Source organism: Gopherus evgoodei, chromosome 20 (assembly GCF_007399415.2).
Source record: "Gopherus evgoodei ecotype Sinaloan lineage chromosome 20, rGopEvg1_v1.p, whole genome shotgun sequence".
NCBI lineage: Eukaryota > Metazoa > Chordata > Testudines > Testudinidae > Gopherus > Gopherus evgoodei.
The window spans coordinates 8,614,893-8,636,824 of NC_044341.1; the positions used below are offsets into that span (position 1 = coordinate 8,614,893).

The 21,932-nt window shown below is 49.2% G+C and overlaps 1 protein-coding gene across 1 annotated transcript in view; it reads left to right on the forward strand.

Annotated features, from left to right (window-relative positions):
• Nucleotides 1-19,300: 19,300 nt before the first annotated feature.
• The window catches only part of CLIC4 (chloride intracellular channel 4), a 53,346-nt gene continuing 50,714 nt past the window's right edge, over nt 19,301-21,932 (forward strand). Inside the window, exon 1 of the mRNA XM_030539120.1 lies at nt 19,301-19,454. Coding sequence (XP_030394980.1) covers nt 19,383-19,454 — 72 coding nt within the window. The 5' untranslated portion in view covers nt 19,301-19,382. The remainder of the gene's footprint in view (nt 19,455-21,932) is intronic.

Sequence of the window (21,932 nt, forward strand, 5' to 3'; positions counted from 1 at the left end):
GTGCTTTGTGCTCTGACCCTCGCAAGCCAAAGTACCACCAGTGTTAGCCAATGAACAAGCGGCCTCAGGACCAGCGCTAGCGTTTTTAGCGCCCTAGGCGCAAGGCCATTTCGCCACCCTGTGCGCTGGTCCCAGGGCTCCGTTGGATCTGCCACAGTCGTGCCTGCGGAGTGTCCGCTGGTCCGCGGCTCCGGTGGTGCTGCTGCAGGCATGTCTGTGGGAGGTCCACCGGAGCTGCGGAAGCAGCGGACCATCAGCAGGAATGCCTGCGGCAGCTCCACTGGAACTGCGGGACCAGGGGACCCTCCGCAGGCACGACTGTGGCAGGTCCACCGGACCCGCCTGCCGCCCCCCCGCGGCAAAATTCTGCCCCCCAAAAATCCTGGCACCCTAGGCGATTGCCTAGGCCACCTAAATGGAAGCGCTGGTCCTGAGCGGCCTCTTGAGCATTCCCGATGAGGTTCCATTAGCAAGACTGGTCTTCAGGAACCCTTCACTTCAGCAAAACTTTTCATAGTGTGAGCAGTATAGAGCCCTGGAAAGCTGGTGTATGGACCAATGAATCTGGATCTAATCCAAATTAACGAAAAACGGAGCTTCGTATTCATTCAAAGAGAAGGCGGCCTGGTGGTTAAGAGCGATCTACAAAGCAAATATATCGGTTTTGCTCTTTGCAGGGGATACAGGAAATGTTGCTTGCTCTTTGACATGAGGAATGAAGTCACTCTTTGCTGCCGGTGCTTGGCTAGACCTCTGGCACACCTCCCCTCCTGTCAGAGCTGCAGCCTTCCTTCTCCTAAAGGGATGAACTTTGGGCCTTTCTGCTGTGACCTCAGTGGCTGGTTGTTGTAGGATTGTTGGTGAGTGCTGGACTGTGCTCCCTGGCTAATCATAAGAGGACTGCGCTAATTTACTAGTTTACGGTAGGGTTGCTCAGGAACCCCTGTGTTGTGCACGCTAACTCGATTATTCGTGGGTTGCTCACAAGCGCTAGGTTATGTACAGTAACTTGAGCCCCAGACTGTTGCTTTGGCCTTTTAACCGGATTACTGAAGTGTGATGATTGACTTGTGTGGTGCTCCATGTGCGCTATATTATAGGGCTGCTCCACTGAGACTGGATGGCTGCTGCTGCTAGAGATTTATTTTTACGGGGTGGAATAAAGACTGTTAACATTGGGGGGAAGTGTTAAAAATATACACAGAGGATAACATGGATTTATGAACTGATCTAGGTCAAACCTGAGACGTATCCCTTTCTCTTCAAACTTTTGTTCACGTTCTCTCCAGTGTGCTGATTTCCATATTCAAGATTTCTCTTTAACATTTAAATCCCACATCTCACTGCCCTTCCTCTGCCTTTGCTTTGTCTGTCAGATCCTTGGTAATTGCTTACTAGAGGCCCGGCCTGGACATTACACTGTGCTGCTCTGGTAAATACAACGACCTCTTGTGAATGCAGCTATTGTGAGACAGCCCTAGTGGTGGGCTGGCAGTGAAAAGTCCCCACAAGAAATGTCTGCTCAGCTAGGATCAAAGAACGTGCTGGTGGTGAACTACAATGGGGAAAGCAGAGGGATTGTACGGAAGAGAACCACCCTAGAAGCAACTCACTCTCACTTTTGTGCTGTTACCCTGCTGAGGACACCATTGATAGGTGCAATCCTGGGCCCCTTTGAGTTTTCCCTGTTTTGTATTGTAAAAGCAGTGGATTGGAAATTAATAAAGGCAACATGTGCCTTGATCTGGGCCAGCCTGATCAAAGTAACCCACTATGCAGGGGCAGCTTTATCGTACCCTCAACAGTTCATCATGATTAGCAGCTTGTGAGCCAAGGCTGGCTGGCGTGGGGAATGGGTTATGTGAACTTTGTCGTGTGGGACCTGGGGCGTTGCATGATTGTGCTCTATGGAATTCCCCAGCCTCGTCATGCATGATGTACCCAGACTCTTTGAGTTAAAGCTGCACTAAGGGATTCCATTACATGTCTCTGTCTTAGTGTAAGAGAACTAAGAAGAGTCTGTTTCAGGCTCTTGCCTCAGGGCACAATGTATTAGTTACACTGAAAGTGTAGGCAAAATACCAAAATAAAGTAGTTCCTCTGCCCAACATGGGCTACAGTCCCAGCTGCTCTTCCTGCACCTCTCTGCCCTTCTGAGGCCTTGCTCTAAGCCAGAGACTCCCGTGGGCGTCACTTCCTACTCCCTGCAGTTCCCAACTCCCCAGGCCACCTGCCCCAGATTTGCCTAATAGCCAGGCCCAGGTTCTTTCCCCAGCACATGTCCAGCTCAGCTTGAGCTTCTTGCTGGCCTTTATAAGGATCAGGTGCTCTGCAGGCCACTGTGTGTCTCTTAGCCCCTCCAGCCTCAGCTAGGAGGCAGCTGATTAATCCCAGGTCAAACTGCGTCCATCTCCCCTTAATGGGGCCAGTCACCCTGTGACCAGAACCTTAGTATAAAACTTGCCTCATTGAATAGCACTCAGATCAGGGTTTCCAAGCTAAATTAGCATGCAGCTTTCCAAGTGAAATCTCCCTTTGCTGTTCTCTGCCCATGCCCCTTAACCCCTCCATATCTTTGTATAAGCACTTTCCTGGCATGTGTTCCTAAACCCACCCAATTTAGCATCATCTTTTGCTTTGAGTTGAGTTGTGCTTTTGCTAGCTGGAAACTGGATATACTGTGTGGTTGGGGCTTGGACAGCGACTGCCTAAAGGGGAGAGAGTGATTGATGGATACTTGTTCCTTAAGTGGAATGTGGGACGTTACAGTAATTTGTAACCAAGCTAACAATTCTTTCTTTCTAGCAGTGACAGCAAATTGGAGAGGTCAAAGGCTCGAAAAGATTGCAGGAGAGCATCCACCAGTGACAAATGTACGTTCACTGCAGCCGACACCCAGTCCTGCACCGTTGAATGCCAAGTTGTTATGCCTTGTAAGGCAAATGTTAATTGCCTTAGGTTTCACTCTGATTATCCTACATGAATAATGGAGCCCCTACCTTTAGGAACCATTGTTCTAGCCCTTTGATGAGTGTATTACATGCCATTAAATGCTATCGGTGGCAGTTAATTTTGTTGATGGCTTCAATTGCTGTTGCTGGAAGTTGGGTCCCTGCCGGAAGAAAAATGATTAAAGTTTGGAGTCAATAATGAACGTATGCGTATGGAGTAACTTCCAAAGCACTTTACAGCTCTCACTGATGGATCTTCAGGTTGTGTATAGTTGTTGCTAGGGTTAGAAGCAGATAGAGAAGACTCCCTTTGCTCACCACTTAGCAGACGTTCCCCTGTCTAAGTCCAGCATATCCCTTCGATCCCTCTTCCACCCTGCCCTCCTTATCCCACTGATCGCTTTTCTCTGCAGTGTCAATGGCTCCTCCACTTTCCCCGGGTGCTCAGATTCTGCCCTTTTCCATGCCATTGAAATTCAAGGTGGCCAAGGCCTGGGCTCCGTGAAACCCTTTGTGGTTCTGGGCTTGTTCCGTCCTTGCATTGTGAGCGACTCTCTTCGGTTGAGTTTGTTAGCCTTTCAGATGAGCAGGCTAGGGACACTGGGCCGCCAAACAGAACTGGCAGAGAGGCTGAATTCAGTCTCGTAAGAGCTAACTCTCTTCTTTGCCCAAACTGCAAGAAAACCCAGACGCACATGGACAAATTCTCAGTTGGCTTTTTTTCAGTTTGTCGTTGGCCATGAATACAACTGCTGAGCCAGATTCTCTCCCCTGGGTCCAGCCCTTTTGCATTGCCTGAGGGGTGCAAAGGGGCCAGAACCTGGCCTTACTTTCCCAGCTGAGAATTCCTTTGGTTGGCGAGGGAGCAATCAGAGCTGGCTTCTAAGTCCACTGGTCTTCCCCAGGGGGCTTGATCATATGTTGGGGGAGGTAGAGGTAGGAGGTGGATTGTGCTGTCAATTCTCAGCTCAGGTCTAGTCCCTGATTATTATGTTTATTACCATGGTGCCCAGGAACCAACCAAGAATGGGCCCCGTCACAATAGACATTGTACAGACACAGAAGAAGCAGGGACTGTCTACTCGGGAACCACAGTCCGCTGTCAAGTTAGAGCAGCCTTGGGGTTCTGTAACTTACATTGGGGTTGGAACACCTGAAGCCTGAGAATCAGAGAGCTGGAGCAAGCAAGAAGCCAGTTACAGCTCCCCTCCCGGAGCAGCTGGAGAGAATCTGGCCCATTGTGGAACATGGATTTGCAGATGTGGCCTCCGTTGTCAGTCAGATTTAAAATAACACTGTGCAGCCATGGGGTGTACCATGGCAGGCCTCTGTGATGGTTAACAGTTTTTATGCTGCTCATCCAGCCAGTGTATCTGCATCTGACAAGGGCAGCATGTTTCTGTGGCAGGTTGTCATATAAGTCATATAAGGTTTGCAGTTCACCCCAGCAGAAAGGGGCCGTCCCACAGTCCTTTACACCACTTAAATCCTAGACTGGGTCCACCCTGGCAATCTGCAGCATAACACCCACGCTGCAGGTCATGGAAGGGTTCTCTGGGCCAGTCCCAAATAGGCCAGTGCATGAGGGGAGGGAGGGTTCAGGGTAAGACTATGGGTCTGCATTTGCATGGAGCAAGAGACCCAGAAACCCTACACAATATTCTGACCTATAGATACTAATAGCATCCAGGAAAGGGTCTTGTTGCACCTCACCTGGTGAATTACATCCACCCACAATCCCTATGAACTCCCAACACAAAGTCGTAAGTAATCATGTGTTCATCTGAATTTAACCTCAGAATCACAATAGCATCCGGGTAATGGAGATGGGTGGGTGCGGGGAGAGGTGAGAGGGGCAGAGCATATAGCTGAACCGTGAAAGCGTTAACTGCATAACACTAGGGCTGATGAACTGAAGGGGGCCCAGCTTTCATAATGGTATTTAACCAAGGCCATGTCTACATCTAAAATTTTGCAGCGCTGGTTGTTACAGCTGTATTAGTACAGCTGTATAGGGCCAGCGCTGCAGAGTGGCCACACTTACAGCAACCAGCGCTGCAAGTGGTGTTAGATGTGGCCACACTGCAGCGTTGTTGGGCGGCTTCAAGGGGGGTTCCGGGAACGAGAGCAAACCGGGGAAGGAGACCAGCTTCGCCGCGGTTTGCTCTCGCGTTCCCGGAGCCACCCTGCAAACCGCAGGGAAGGAGACCTGCTTGCTCGGGGTTCCGGGAACGCGAGAGCAAGCTGGGTAAGGAGACCAGCTTGATTACCAGAGGCTTCCTCCTTCCACGGAGGTCAAGAAAAGCGCTGGTAAGTGTCTACATTGGATTACCAGCGCTGGATCACCAGCGCTGGATCCTCTACACCCGAGACAAAACGGGAGTACGGCCAGCGCTGCAAACAGGGAGTTGCAGCGCTGGTGATGCCCTGCAGATGTGTACACCTTCAAAGTTGCAGCGCTGTAACTCCCTCACCAGCGCTGCAACTTTCTGATGTAGACAAGCCCCAAGTGCATGATGTTCAGGGAGCCCTAACTCGCTAAGCTCCCAGGGACCAATCCTGTCTTAAATGAGCTCAGTGTGGTTGAATACACAAGCACCTAATCTGGACTTTGCACCTGGGAGCTGCAGCTCAGGTAGGTTCTGTTCTTTGCCTGATGCTAATATGTGCGTTGTCGCAGAATGCACATATTCATTATTAATGAGCAAGTAATAGGTCATTTGAATTTAAATGGCATCGCAGGTGCATACTCTCTAATTGCTCATTTACATAAACCAAATTATCTTTTAAGGTTAAAATCTGAGCCATAAAAACCTCCTGCATTTCTACTTATGTAGATTTATGGGAAAGTACAAAGTGTTTTATCATCATCTGAGCAGTATTGAGCCAATGAAGTTTGTAAACAGCTCTACTAACTAATTTGCTGGAACACCTACCCGCTGTTTATAGCTTTTAAACGAAGTACAAATTGTCTAGAAATACCGAGATTCACAGATTGAAAGTAACAACTTGCCGGGGGGAAAACAGCCCAAAGTATTAAAACCTTCTTCCAAACTTCTTTTCTAGATTCCCTTTCCCAGAGCGATGGCCAGAACCCACCACCTTGTGCCGAGAGGGCCACACTGGTAGCTTACTACCAGCCTCACGACTTCCTTCTATGTATTATTACATGCACAACAACTACATTATTCATAGTAAGGTTGCAAAGTCAAGCACTCAAAAGTTAGGGAATGGCAGAAGTAAAGGGGTCTGTGGCACCTTAAATCAGCCCCTGGGGGTGTGTGCATTAAGATGATCCATGCTTTCCTCTCTCATGCTTTAGGAATCCCTTCCACAGTGACTCAGATGGCAGGAAATAAAATCCACACTCTTAATTTAACTGTTCTTTAGTCCAACGTACAACTAAACCGTTAGGCCTGAGCCAGTTGGCTCTGAGAGGGATGTTTGTTTAATGCCTTGTGTTTAACATATTTAATCTCAGACGTGACTTTGCTGGAAGAACTGGCCGGAGAGCTCCATAGAATTCAGTCACCTCGTTTGTGGTGGACAGCGTCACCCTGGAGACTTGTGAGTAACTAATGGAGGAAGTGAGGAGTTTCTGGAGCTGTTTGCAGAGCCAGCCCTGGAAAGTCATTGGGTGACAAATTATCACATTCTAGGATTTTTTTTTAAACTGTTTTATTTCTTCCTAACTTTAAATCTGCCATCCCCGCTTCCCCTCCCTCCGCTGGCAAAGCTGAATCCCTGGCCACCTCCCTGCTTTCAGTGCAGATTTTGTACAGATGTGGCTTGGCGCTTGCAGACTGGCAGGCAGGGGGTCGGCACTAGAAGTGAAGCATGACTCTTCGACACTATTTCTCCAATAAGGGAAGGATCTAGACAGACCCTTGAAACTTGGACTGGGAACTTCTGAATCTATCTAAGCTGGGGACAGATTCACTAGCTGGGGTGGGAAAACAAGGTCCCACCCACAAACACCTTATGTCCTTGTGTTCAGGGCTCACATTATTGTCAACAAATAGGGCCCCAAAACAAGATCAAGTAAACTCTAACTAGGGGTTCCTAACCACCCAAAGGCTTTCTGAGCTTTCAGCGCCTGGAAAAGTATTTCGTCTTGTCTCCCCTTTCAGTAGCCCTTCTGGCTACTATGGAGAGACCTTGTAAAAACACCCCTGATCCTGGGGCTACATTAAAATGCCACAGCAGCACAGCTGCAATGCTTCAGCATAGCAACTCACTACAGTGGGTTCCCCAGGGTTCACTACAGGTTCCCCAGGGTTCACCCTAAGTTCACTACAGGTTCCCTACAGTTCACTACAGGTTCCCTAGGATTCACCCTAGGTTCACTACTGGTTCCCTAGGGTTCACTACAGAAGGGTTCCCTATTGTTGTAATTAATCCACCTCCCTGAGAGGTAGCAGTGAGGTGAATGGAAGAATTTTTCCATTGACCAAGCACTGCCTACGGCAGGGATTAGGTTGGCTTAACTATGTTTGTCGGGGTGTGGATTTTTCACATCCCCAAGCGACGTAGCTGGATCAACTTAACTTTTCAGTGTAGACCAGCTCTGAGTCTCTCCTGCCTCAAAGTTGGGAAGTTTTATATCTGGTTTCCTGTAGGACTGGTTCTTGTGCCCAACAACTCCTAGTTTATAGGGCCCATGGGCTATACCGGGCACACTGCGATGTGCGCATATGCTCCAAGGCCAAGTGCCCTGTGCCAGACCCATCTGATACTTGGCATTTCACCTGCTGAGTTGCAGCCGAAGCCAGGTCAGAGGTGGTGATCGTGGGATGAAAGAAGCAGCAGCAACAGCAGCAACAGCAGCAAAGAGATGGGAAGAAGCTTTGAGCATAATTATGTCACAGGCAGGAATAGCAGGAACTGTAAAGGCTACTGCACATTGCCTGCCTGTAAGCAGGACTAGCAGCAATTAATCTGCTTGTCTCCTTCAGAACAAAGAGATTCCTCTCATTCTACTGCCAGCCGTATCAGTTGCTTTCCCTTATTACCCTGCCCTGTATATGGCTGCTCCTTGCACATTCATCTTGTGGTCAACAGCACTGTTAGCTGGAGACATGGGGAGGGCCCCACTAATGTGTCATTGATTCTGAGTCATCCTCAGCCCCTGCCCCACTGCTGAGTCACATATAGTGGTGCGGAGAGCTGTTTTCTGATATGAGTATGGAGTGGCTAGAGCTGGGGTGGTTGGATGGGGTCTTCACAGGGGGCTCAAGGGAGTTAGACACACAGCTCCCATTGAATGGCATTGGGCTCCTAACTCTCATAAGCACTTTTGAAAATCCCATCTTCCAAACCCCACAGTGAGCAGGTGACTGGATATTTAAGGAAGTAGGAAGGAAGTCCAGTGGTGACTCAGCGCCAGGGGTGGTCGCCCTGATCTGATTGCTTCTCATGTTGAAGATATATTAGACACTCTCAGTGTGGGTGGAATAGATGGGTTAGAGATCATGGAGGACTCCCCTCAACCTTATGTGCCTTGGATATGCCATTTGTGGGGAAACATGCACGGGGGAATAGTCATGTTTCCTGCAAGTGAGAGTGTGGTCAGTGTATCTGTGTGCTGCAATGATCCTCCCCATGATGGAGCCAGATGTGGGGCCAGAGCCAGGAGGTCAGACTAGAGCCCCATATCTGCTGCTTGCCCTCCTCACAACCAACAGCACTCTGAGACTCTCTGATGGAAGCTGCTATATTGCTGCTATTATTTGTTCTGTGGTAGCATCTAGAAGCCCCATTCAGGGATCAGGCCCCATTGTGTTAGGTGCTGTACATGTATAATAATAATAAGAAAAAGGCAATCCCAGCTTCAAAGAGCTTACAGTCTAACCAGGCTTAGAAATGCCAAGTATAATTAATTGTCTCTCTTTTATCAGAGCTGCCACTTATAATCACCAGCATCCAGATGTGGATAGGGGCTCATCCTCCTGGAAACAGCAGCTGCAGTCCGAGTCCTTATCAAAGCAGTGGTGTTCTGTAAGTCTGCTCAGCGAACAAAATCCATCCGGGTATGGGGGACAGTCTTCTTTGCCTCCCAGATGTGACAATACCTCAGCTCCTTTGGGGATGTCTGTGTGATTTATAGCCTTGCAAGGAAGATCTTTGCTATACCAGCAGTAAACTGTCTGTCCTTGTGTGCTAAATCAGCAAAATAATAGCATTAATACCCAGCCTTCCACTAGGCCTCGGGGGTCCAATACATTCAGAAAGACAATTTTGGTTCTGTATTTGCTTCAGGTGTCTGTCTAGGGATTTAGACTGCACTCATCTGACGTTCCCTGGTTTAGTGTCACAGTAACAGTCATAAAACGCTGCTTGGGGAAACCCAGGGGGAGAACTGACTGGCCTGGTCTTGTCCTACCTACTTGTTGATTAAGACAGTAAAACACTTGTTCGGGTGGTTAGCAGTTCATGAGTTCATTTCTGCCTATCCAATAGGAATCAAAGGCATATATTTGATGCATAGATGGTTTGGGGGTTCATAGAATCATAGACTATCAGGATTGGAAGGGACCTCAGGAGGTATCTAGGCAACCCCCTGCTCCAAGCAGGACCAACACCAATTAAATGAAGGGTTAAGGTGCTGGACTTGGGTTCAGCTCTAGGTGCAGTTCCCAGTTCTGCACACAGACTTTTTCTGTGCTCTTGGGTCAGTCCCTTAAGCCTGAGCGAGGAGAGCGTGTGCTACCATCCCTCTGAAGACTTAGGCGCTATTCTGAGTAGGAGTCCATTCCTGAATCAGGGCCATTGTCTCTTTGGCCCAGATCTTCCAAGGTATTTAGGTGTCTAGCTCCCATTGATGTAAACGGGAGATAGGTGCCTAAATACGTGTGAGGCTCTGGGCCTGTGTACCTCAGTTCCCCATCGGTAAAATAGAGATCAAAATCCTTCTGCTCTGCGTCTTCTCCATTTAGCCTGGGAGCTCTTCAGGGCAAGGACTGTCTCTTCCGATATGTATCCAACACCTGGCATGATGGGGCCCCAAACTCAGCTGGGCACTCCAGGTGCTAGTATTATACAGCTCAAAACACAACACAATGTAATTATGATTATTTTAACCCCAAATTTGGACTGCAACAGAGTCCTACCCATAATGGGCTAAATCCGCACTCTACCTAAGTCAACGAGTCCCATTAGGAACCAATTCAGCGCAACGCGTCTATCTTTAAATGGGTCTATTTACAATCCAGGCACATGTGGAGGAAAAGGAAACGAAACGCAGAGGAAAGATAATCTTGTGCAGGGTGCTGGAAGATTTGTGAGCCCCCTCGCACTTAAAGGGCCAGATTCTGATCTCAGTTATAACCTGCATCATTGAGATCATAATTTCATGCTTTCCTGGTCACCTTGATAAGTCACTTAACCTCTCTCAGCCATCATCTGTAAAAGGAGATGAAAGAATGTCATCTAAATTAATATGTTTATATGTCACTACTGTACAAAGTTAATCTTTCTTCCCCATGTTTCACTGATCCTGAGCTACTGTAATGCACCCTAGGCAGAAATCTTTTCTAAGCTGCACCAGGGGAATAGACCAGTTCAGAGCAGTCCAGAATGGGGAAGTGCAGCGAGGATCTTTATGAGCTGGGAGCTATTTGGCTGCAGATTAAGGTCTGCACCTTTGGTCCAAATTCATGTGTCAGTTACTAGCTGCAAAGTCATTGACTTCAGTGGGGTTGCACCTAGGTAAATACAAGCAGGAACAGGAGTCAACCCTATTTCTGTGCGATGCTCTTTTTGCTATGCCTGACACTTTGTTATGGTTGGGGTAAAGAACATGGGTGATAAAGCTGCTGAAGGGAGCAGCATTGACCGGCACTTGTAATTTTAGACATGGCAGTCTTGGAATAAATCCGGATGGCTTAGCAAGAGCCTGCAGTGGAGCTGTATAGGTTTGAATCAAGCAAACATGGCTTCATGGTGGGGTTTTTTTTCACCACAGTGTTAGCTAACTTCCTGGAGAGAAAATGTATCGATTCACTGCCATTACTCTAATTGGATTGATCCTCTCCAGATGCCGTTAGCATGCTGATGAAAGAGGGCAAGTGGGACTGCGTTTCCACATTCTGATCACATACAATAGAGAGCATGGTACAAGATGTGTTGATGTTAGTGTATGTATTTGTATTCTGCACAGGATCATCCTCCAGGGCCTTTTACAGAACTCGGAGGCTATTAAAAGGCAACATCAAACGTTTCTTCAATTTAGACTTTAAGCTAGAAACTGGTCCATGGGAGCTGCTCAGCTGGGAGCTGCTTAGACTTTACATAAAGTGCTCGTTAGGGAAGCCATTGGTCTAACAGCATCTTTCAGACATTTCCTGTGGCTCCAAAGGGGGTAGAAAAATAAGAGGAACGCTTTTTTTTGTGGTATTTGATTTGTTGTACTTCAGTTGTACGGTAACTGAGACATCTCAGTCAAGTTCAAATCTTTCATTGGGTTAAAACAAGTCCGTTTTCAATATTTTTTTTCTCTTTTGGAAGAGCAATGTGAGTCTGTTTTAGCACCATTTTGTCACCAGATCCCGTGTTCGCATTTTAGTGTTAAACTCGCTGGATTTAAATAAAACAAAAAACAGCACGTGAGATTGATGTGGATCTACCTGTTGCTGACTTTCAAATGACACTACTTGCATAAAAATAGATGGAGAAATAGCAGAGCCTTTCACTGGAAATTCATTAACTAATTTACTCAGACATACACAGGAAACACTATTTTAGATCTAAGGAATAAAAAAACATACAATAGATTTTGGATTATTCGTAGAACCCTTTCTGTTGGTAGCTCCTCTCCGTAGAAGCATCAAAGGGCTGTGTCTTGTAAGATTTTAAAGAGTCCACACCAAAGCCTTGCATCTCTCCCTCCTTCAGGCTTTGGGGTGGGGTTTAAAAGCAAAACTCAAATCTGTGTATCGTCCCTGTCTGTACAAAGGGTTCAGCTGAAACGTTTGATCTGAATACTCCCCATTCAAACGGATATTCAAACGGCAGCCTTTGTAAGCTTGGGCCAATCTCTAATTTTAAAGGAAGTCAGAAGGGAAGCGGCTGCAAGGGGTGCAGAAATGCTTCCCCCTCCCAATTGTTGCCGCCCGTTTTTCTACTAACACAAAAGTATCTCCAGTAGGGGGGGCTAACCTGTGGCTCTGGAGATGCATGTGACTCTTCAGAGGTTAATATGCGGCTCCTTGTATAGGCACCGACTCCGGGGCTGGAGCAACAGGCACCAACTTTCCAATGTGCCGGGGGGGGCTCACTGCTCAACCCCTGGCGCTGCCACAGGCCCTGTCCCCACTCCACTCCTTCCTATCCCCTCCCCTGAGCCTGCCGTGCCCTCGCTCCTCCCCTCTCCTCCCAGAGCCTCTTGCACGCCAAGAAACAGCTGATCAGGAGGTGTGAGGAGGGAGGGGGAGGTGCTGATGGGCGGGGCTGCTGGGAGGTGCTGGGATCGGGGGGTGTGGGAGCTGATGGGGGGCTGCTGACATATTACTGTGGCTCTTTGGCAATGTACGCTGGTAAATTCTGGCTCCTTCTCAGACTCAGCTTGGCCACCCCTGACCTATCCAGCATTAAGAGCTGCAAGGCCCTAAGCTGCCAGAAGGGGAGAAGCAGGCAAAGAATTAACTGCCCCATCATTTGAGAAGAGGTGATACTGGGGAGGATCTGACAGCAAGTTGCCCACTCAGCCGCCCACTCCTGTTGCCCATGAGATTTAGGGTCTCTAAATGAGGGGAGGTCCTTCCCAGCTGGATATTTGTGCTGCTTAAAGGCAGCCTGCCCCTCCCCCCCTTATACATCCTCCAAATGACTGAAGATTTCAAATCAATTGCAGGGCATAGACTGGCTTTTGCAGTGTTTCATCTGCACAGAGAAGGAAGCAAGGTGAAAACTGAAGCCCCGTCTTCATTCCTGCAGGCCTGAGCCGTACTGTGCCTTTATTTAGGGACCTAACACAGGAGAGAGAACCTGCAGACAATATCCGGTTTGTTTGTGTCTCTGAACCCTGGGCACAAACAGACTGAGCCCAAACATTTAATTACCAAATACATTAATTACCATCTCTGGGGTAGACAACACATGCTAGTAAGCAGGAAAAACTATGTTGCTACTTGGAAACGACATGGATTGTTAAATGATCCTTAAATTGCAATTGCCGCTACTAGAAGTTGCTGATTTCAGTTTCCTAGAAACATGTGTCCTTGAAGCTCTACCTGAAGAATGTTAACTTGAACTTGCAAGCTAAGCAGCTGCGCAGGGGCACAAAAATTATGAACTGAAGTCAGCTTCAGCATGAATTAATATCATAGGCTAGATCCTCATTAACTCCACTGACTAAATCACTAGCTCCATGGACTTCGCCAAACTATGCTGATGGACGTTTTCAGTCGTATCAGATGCTAACTTTGGGACCAATTCTGCAAGGTGTAGACTGTCCTCAGCTCCTTTAACTTCAGCACCTCGCAGGATCAGACCCATTCAGAACTTGAAGTTAATGCAAAAGTCTGGCATTCATTCACTCCCGATGAAAATGAGCCATCTAGGAACAGCTGTAGCAAATGCAAACCAATTTGTCCCAAACAAAAGTTTGACTTTTCCCTGCACCACCCATAAATCTGACAGGCTAACATCCTCTGATGAGATTTCATAAACAAATACTGCCTGACAAGGGGGTAATAAAATAATAAAGAGCAATATCATTGTAGTGAAATACTAGATGATAGATAGAAGGTGCTGGATCTAGCTGAGCTGCGTTCATATTAGCAAACCTGCCTGGGTGGGAATTTCTGGGGCTACATTCCGGAAGGGGGGTATTTTAAATGCTAAGGAGGAAACCACTGGAACAGGATGGAAGGGCATCAGGATTTAACCTCAGCTTTCCCTTCCTTTTGGACAGATTCTCACAGGAAGGACCCTTGAAGTACCAGGGTCCAGACAGGATGTGTTAATCTCTGACCGAGAGCCCCAAGTCTGAATTTCCCTGTATGTAGCAGTTGAGTAAGAATGTTAATAGTTTTTGATCATGAGAGGCTGTGTAGTTTAATGCTTAGTGCAGGGGATTGTGAGTCAGGGTCCTGGCTCCTAGTCCCATCTCTACGTTTTTGGATGACCTTGGGCAAGTTACTCCATTTCTCTCGCTCTCTCTGCTTCAGTAGGCTCTGGTTTAAAGTGGATCTAAGAATCCTTGCTTAGTTTCCAGGAGTGCTGTGATATTGTAGGAAAGTAAAAAGTGCCACACCAGACCAGGTCGGTGGGCCAGCATTTCCTCTCCATGGAGAAGAAGATGCAAAAAACCTTTGCAAATAAGCAGTTATGGAACAATGTGGCCATAGAGTCTCTTTGTAATGCTCGCCAGTTAGTGGTTGGCTTATACCGTGAAGCATGAGGTTTGTATCCCTGCCAAACTTTTGTTTGATTGTGTTTTCTTTTTAATCCTTTCTTGGATAGTCTCATTATCCACAAAAGCAAGGATTTTCAAAGGAGTCCAAGCACGCACATCCTATTTAATTTCAGTGAGATTGAGTTCCTAATTCCTTTAAGTGCCTCTGAAAAGTCCATCCATAAATATTGATCCTTGTGGAATCTTTGGCTCAGGGCCATCATGGGGCAATGAGTTCCAGAGGCTAATTGTACATGAGGAGGGGGAAAGCATTTCTTTTTATAAGTTATAAATGTACTGCCTTTCATTTGCAAAAGCATTTTAAGATTTGGGGATGAAAAGTGGCTGCACAAATACCAAGATGCTAGAAATGCAACCTCATAATATATTGCATAACTGTTCTGTAGAATGGAAGCCATGAATGCAATACAATACAATTAACAGAAAGGGCATAGCCTAATGTTCTGAGTATAGGAGAGAGAGAGGCAGAAATCCCTGTGTTCTAATTCCTTAGCTCTGCTACCAGTTCCCTCTTTAGCTTTGGACATACCACTTAACTCTTCTGACTCATTTCCAACCACTGCAAAATGTGGACAATGCTTATTCCTACGTAAAGGTGCCATGAGGACTGGTTATTTATTTTGCAAAGCATTTAGAAGGCAAGTACTAAGTATTAATTATTATTATTACGGAAACCTTCCAAAATAGCACATCTCTCAATCACAGAAATAGGAAACATCTCAAAGCTTTCATGATTCAAAACCACCGTGAACCTCATTAAAGAAAGAAGCTTCCTTCTAATGGAAAAGATGAGAGGTCAAACAGGAGTCCATTGAACTAGAGGAAAAGGTCACCCACAAGTGAAAGAGCTTAAAGAAGGTTAGAAAGTAGGCGAGGCTAATACTGCTGGCTAGAAATAAACTGGTCATTAATCACCCTGCAAGCCAACACCATATGCGGCCTTTTAATAGAGGAGAAACTCAGTGGTTATTAATGGTAATGGACTTGGCACACTTTGGAGCTCATTTATATAGCTGATAAAAATGCAACATAGCACAAAGGGGACTGCAGCCCAGAACCCGTAGCTGAGTATCTGCCCCTCTCAGCTTCCAGAATGTGGACATCAGCACAGAGTTGTGCAGGACAGCTGTTTCTGTACATGAGAGATACTGCCCTCTCATGCTGTGCTCCTTGAGGAAGAAGTTGGCATCACCTTGTTTACCGGTAAGGTAATTTTTACAGTAGTTTGACTTGTACAGAAATCTGCAATTTTAACATCTTTGCCTGTTGAAAGATGATGAATTTATATACCCAAAGGCTTCTTCAATCCAGAGTTTGGAAGCTGAAGCTAGACAAATTCAGAGTGAAAATAAGATATAGTATTTTAACAGTGAAGGTGATTAAACATTGGAACAATTTACCAAGGGTTGTGGTGGATTCTCCATCACAGCAATTTTAAAATCAAGACTGGATGCTTCTCTAAAAGATGCTTTGGTTCAAACAGGAATTATTCTGGGGAAGTTCTGTGGCCTCCGTTATGTAGGAGGTTGGACATTGGTCTCCTCCAGCCTTGGAATCGATGAAGCTATTTAGTCAAAGAATAGGTACAACAGGGGCAGTAGGAGCTTTCTGTGTGCTTCCCGTCGCAGTGTGTCCTAGCCCTGATTCAGAGGAACCACCTTTGGAATGAGTGTTTCAGTTCTTGGCCTCTGAGCTGAAGCCACCAATAGAGATGGTGGTTTTGTGACGTGGGTGAGTTTGCTGGGAACTGGTCTAACCAACTCAGTTCACTGGGGGCCACCAAGCTGTCAGCAGATGGTAATGACATTCAGCCACTACCAACCTGGGATTAACATGAAGTGGAAGGAAAGGCTCCAAATCCTGTTACCAAGTCCCCGACTCCCCCTGTCCTCCACTGGTTAGTGGCATGAATCACTTGCTCAGCTCTACTGTTGAAGTGTTTTGTTCATAAAGACACAGCTTTGTAAATTGGCAATGCCGGTGTGTCTCAGTTCCAATCTTCCCTAGGGGAGTAAACTTTGTCCCCTTCAACATCTGCCTACAGGGTCTTTTGCAGTATAGGGAGATGAGAACTGACTGCAGTTAACACAAAGGTGATTCTTCACTGAGGCCCCTAGACACAGCTAGACCCTGTGGTTCCCTCTAGCTACCAGATTGACAATACACACAGCATGTGCTGCCTAGGGGGTTTCTGTATAGGGCCTCTCCACATCCTCGCCTGGACTAGGCAGCCACACAAGAGCCAGCTGATTACCCTACACCAGAGGTGGCCAACTTGTGGCTCTGGAGCCATAAGCGGCTCCTTGTATAGGCACCGACTCTGGGGGTGGAGTTACAGGTGCCAACTTTCCACTGCTCAACCACAAGCCCTGCCCCCACTCCACTCCTCACCCCAAGACCCCTCCCCTGAGCCTGCTGCACCCTTACTTTCCCCCCTCTGTCCCACAGTCTCCTGTATACTGCAAAATAGCTGATCAGGGCGGGCAGGAGGCACAGGGAGGGAGGGAGAGGTGCTGATCAGCAGGGCTGCCTGTGGGCAGGAGGGGCTCAGGGTGGCAGGGGCACTGATGGGGGCTGCTGATGTATTACTGTGGATTTTTTGGCAATGTACATTGGTAAATTCTGGCTCCTTCTCAGGCTCAGGTTGGCCACCCCTGCCCTGCACCAATACACCAGTTTCTAATTTAGAATGTCTCATTCCAAGAACTACAGAGATTCCTTGGAATCATTGTGAAATAATAATAAATACCCCTCCTACTGACTCTAATAGGAATTAGTTACTAAGGCCTGCAGAGGACCCACAGAAATCAATTTGAAAAGACCCTTTCAGGTCAACTCCTACCAGTGCATCAAATTACTTGTAGAAAAAGGCAGGCAGATTGCCTAAAAGGGCATGCAGCCCATCAGCGACTGCCAGTAACAAAAACCCCCAACTGTTGGAGATGGGCCACGAGATGGGTAGGGCTCTGAGTTACTGCAGAGAATTCTTTCCCAGGTATCTGCCTGGTAGGTCTTGCCCACATGCTCAGGGTCTAACTGATGGCCATATTTGGCGTCAGGAAGGAATCCCCCACCCCCCGTGCAGACTGGCAGAGACACTGGTGGGGTTTCACCTTCCTCTGCAGCCTGCGCCATGGTTTAAACTAGTGTAAATAGTGAATTCTCTGTAAAGTGTTTAAACCATGATTTGAGGATTTCAGCAACTTAGCCAGAGATTAGGGGTGTGTTTCAGGAGTGGGTGAGGTTCCGGGGCCTGCCGTGTGCAGGTCAGACTAGATGATCATGCTGGTCCCTTCTGCCTTAAAGTCTGAGTCTATGAAAACACCACTTGCCGCTTTCCCCCTCTCAGTGAAAATTTGGTCAAGTACATTTAAAAAGGAAAAACTTTTTTTTTTAAGATGACACATTTTGCTCAACTCCGAAATGTCTGCTGGGAAGGGAGGCTATTAAATTTACACCACACACTCTGTTCATAAAACTCTTCCTCTGATCGGTATCCGGCTGCATGAATCCTCTTGAGTACAAACTGGAAAGGTTTTATGACAGCGTGTACAGGTCATATAAGGGGTCCACACAGCCCTGCTGCACCCCATCCCAGGGATGTCCCAAGGGGGCAGCCTCACTAAGTTGAGGAATTTGGTATAGCTGTACTTACTTAGGTTCTGACACTTTAAAAGGGTTTGGGCTACTGAAAATGCAGGGAGTGGGGTCAAGCTATAAAAAGCTGCTCTGTTCATAATTGGTTGGGAAACTACATACTGTTCAGTTGCATGGAGAGAGTGTGATCATAGGCTGTGCTATTTTGGTTGTACACAAACCTTGCAAATAAACTGGAAAAGGCAAAGGGTGTGGTTTTATTTTGTTGCTTAACCTAGATCTGCTGTGAACTTTCTTTCTGGCTAGTCAGACCCTGGTCCTGCTATGGGGGAGAAATCATGACAAAATATCTCCTCCACATTTCTTTCCTGACTAGGTAATGTGTATTTCTCTCTCCTCCTCCAGATGTTTCTTTTGTGGTGAAAGAGGCCTGGCTCCTAGTTGACAGGCATGTAGACAGATGTTCCCTGGTCTGGGCAGTCACTGAACACTTAGAGCCAGTTACAGAAGAGGGGAGTTCCCTTGGCTTCACGGGACAGATAAATTGTGGATGGCCGCGCTGCCGCCTAGCTACTGGTGAGCTGGGTTTCACCTCACAGGCCATAACAGCAGCTCTTCAGTCTGGGGCAGGAGGAGGGTGCTGGTTTCCTGCCCCATCTTTGCCAAGCACGGCCCCATGAGGTGGCTGCTCCTAGACATTAGGTCATCGGGCAGCGCACCAGCAGCAGCTGGCTCTGCAGTGCTCCCCTCCCTAGAACCTTAGGCAAAAATAACAATCCAGAATTAGACCAGGGTGCGGTGAGAGCATTTCTCACGGAAGGAGGGAGAGTGTGAGTGTGTGTGTGAGACAGAGAATGTGCAGCCCCGATGGGCATCACTCCCTCCAGGGCAGCCTCCCTCTCCCCTCCCCGTCATCCCCCAGGGCAGCCTCCCTCTCCCCTCCAGCGGTCTTCCTCTCCCGCACCTTCCCCCACCCTGGCTCATCGAGGCAGCCTCCCTCTCCAGGGCCAATACAGATCCACTCTCCCCTCGGCCAGCCTGGCTCCCTTCCCGCCTCTGTGCCAGCCGGAGCTCGGAGGAGCGGGCCTCCTGGCGCAGCTGCACCACGCGCCCCACCCCTCGGAGCTGCAGGCCGAGGCTCACTCCCGTCCGGTAGCCATAGGCCACGCCCCCTCCCATTGGCTCCCGCAGAGTCCGCCCGGCCGGGGACTCGTTTGTCCCAGCCCCGCCCCTATCCCCATAGACCACGCCCCTAACAGAGACTGATTGGTCCGGCCCCGCCCCCTCTGGCGCCGGCAGCGCGGGGCGGTCGGTCGGTCAGTCAGTCGCGCTCAGGGCGGGTGCTGGGAGCGGCGGCGTCTGTTGGTCCGCGCGAGGTGGGCAGGAGCGAGCCGGCGCTGCCGGCCGGGCAGGGGAGCATGGCGCTGTCGGTGCCGGTGAACGGGCTGAAGGACGGTGACAAGGAGCCGCTCATCGAACTCTTCGTCAAGGTATGAGCGGCTGGGGAGGCGCGCCGCCCTCAGCCCCCTCCACCCCGGGACCCCCCCTCAGCCCCCTCCGGACCCCCCCTCAGCCCCCTCCACCCCGGGACCCCCCCTCAGCCCCCTCCCGACCCCCCTCCACCCCGGGACCCCCCCTCAGCCCCCTCCGGACCCCCCTCAGCCTCCTCCACCCCGGGACCCGCCGTCAGCCCCCTCCACCCCGGGGAGACCGGCCGCCCCCCGGGACCCGCCCTCAGCCCCCTCCCGACCCCCCTCCACCCCGGGACCCCCCCTCAGCCCCCTACGGACCCCCCCCTCAGCCCCCTCCACCCCGGGACCCGCCCTCAGCCCCCTCCACCCCGGGGAGACCGGCCGCCCCCCGGGACCCGCCCTCAGCCCCCTCCGACCCCCCTCAGCTCCCTCCACCCCGGGACCCCCCCTCAGCTCCCTCCACCCCGGAGAGACTGGCCGCCCCCCGGGACCCGCCCTCAGCCCCCTCCCGACCCCCCTCCACCCCGGGACCCCCCCTCAGCCCCCTCCGGACCCCCCCCTCAGCCCCCTCCACCCCGGGGAGACCGGCCGCCCCCCGGGACCCGCCCTCAGCCCCCTCCCGAGCCCCCTCCACCCCGGGACCCGCCGTCAGCCCCCTCCGACCCCCCTCAGCTTCTTCCACCCCGGGACCCCCCCTCAGCTCCCTCCACCCCGGGGAGACCGGCCGCCCCCTGGAACTCGTCCCCGCTCTCAACTCTCCACCCCGGGGAGACCGGCCCCCCAGCTCCAAGTCTGAATCCATCCCCGCCGCCCCCCCCCCCGGACTCAGCCTCGGGGGCGATGTAGCCCTCCCCTTAGGAACCCCCCCACCCCCCCGAGGGAGCCCCCGCGGCTTCCCCCTCTCCGGGTCCGGCCGCTCCCGGCCTCCGTGGCCAGCCCCGGTGAGTCCCCTCCGCTCACCCGTCCCTGGGCGGCTCCCTCTGAGCAGCGCTAGGTCGCTCCCAGCAGGGAATTCCCCCGCGTCCCGCCTTGGGGCGAGGCCTCCCCCCTCCCCGGGGGTTTTCCCGCTGCCGCCTCCCCCCCCCCAACATCATCGTCCTTCGTCCAGGGTCTCCCTCGCCATGCCGGCCGGCCGGGGGTCGGGCTGGTGCGGGATGCACACGGGATCCTTGTATGAGGGGATCAGAGTTTAGAGGGGGAAAGTTTTTTTTGATGAAACTCTCTGGAGTGGGAGAGAGGAAACTGCCCCAAGAGGAGAGATCTTCACTCTTTAGAAGTCATTGTTAGTCCCTCCCTCCCCCCGCCATTGTTGCAAATGTAATTTATTTTGTGGGTTTCATGGACCTACCCCTATGAGTTAATAATCAGATTAGTTCTATCCCAGCCCCTTGTTTAAGCGGCACAGAGAAGATGTCTTCAGCTGAGATTTGAAAAAAGAGATGGAGAGTCGATGAGGCAGAAGCTAGAGCGGCTGAAGTCATGCTGTGGTGAAATCATTCTGTTATGCAGACGGTGAATAGTCTGTTACTCACCCGTTCTTGGTGTGAAAAGTGGTGAATTTCTTTGTTGTGGTGTTTCCAAAACCTTTTCTTAGATCTGCAAAATGCTTTTGCCCTCAGTGGCTGTAGGTAATGCCCACCTTCCTGCTGCACTTGAGGGGAAATGCATGCAGGGCTGGAGACAACTCAAGACAGGGCACCCTGTGTAGTCTTCAACTGAAAAGGAAGGTGTGTGCCAATTTGTTAAATGTTTTCCAGGAAGTGGAAGCTACCTAAAGGTCTTGAAGCTGTGACCTACAGTAAATATGTTCATATAGTTAGCAAATGATAATACAAACCACAGAAATACTTGAAGATACTAAGAATATGCATGGACTTTACAGAAAAATTGTCCAAACAGGAAGGAGAGCAACTGTTGCTATTATAATTTCTTCATACCAGACAATGTGCTCAATGTTGAAATGGCAAGGAATAGCTTCTATTTTCCATACCTCACAAATGCACCACAGTTCACCTCCCTACAGTTTGTCCCTACCTGTGTGCATGCAGTTAGTTATTAAAACATTAATAACTTTTTTCTTCTCTGCAACAATTTAACTATTTTGATTGAAACATAATAGGCCTTTAAATACACAACCAATTTTTCTTCCAGGCAAGGAGAGAGGTGTGTGGTGTTGCACTGTATTTGCATTTATCATAAAATAATGCAAATGCCATATGGTTCTCAAATGTGTATTTGTACGATGTAAAATCTTGGTTCCTCTGGGGCTCTTTGGTGATGCAGCATCATCCTTTCTGCATCAAAGTGGGGGAAGAAGTTTGTGAGCAATAAGTAGCAATATTTTTGTTTGCCCATAGGTTATTCATCAAGGAAAAATACTTTGGGGGACTCACTTTTTAAAAACTGTTTTTAACCCTTCAAATGAGGTTTCTGTTCAGTGCCATGAGAGGATAATACAAGATTCTTAATCTCTCTTTTTTTGGAAACTGCTCATTA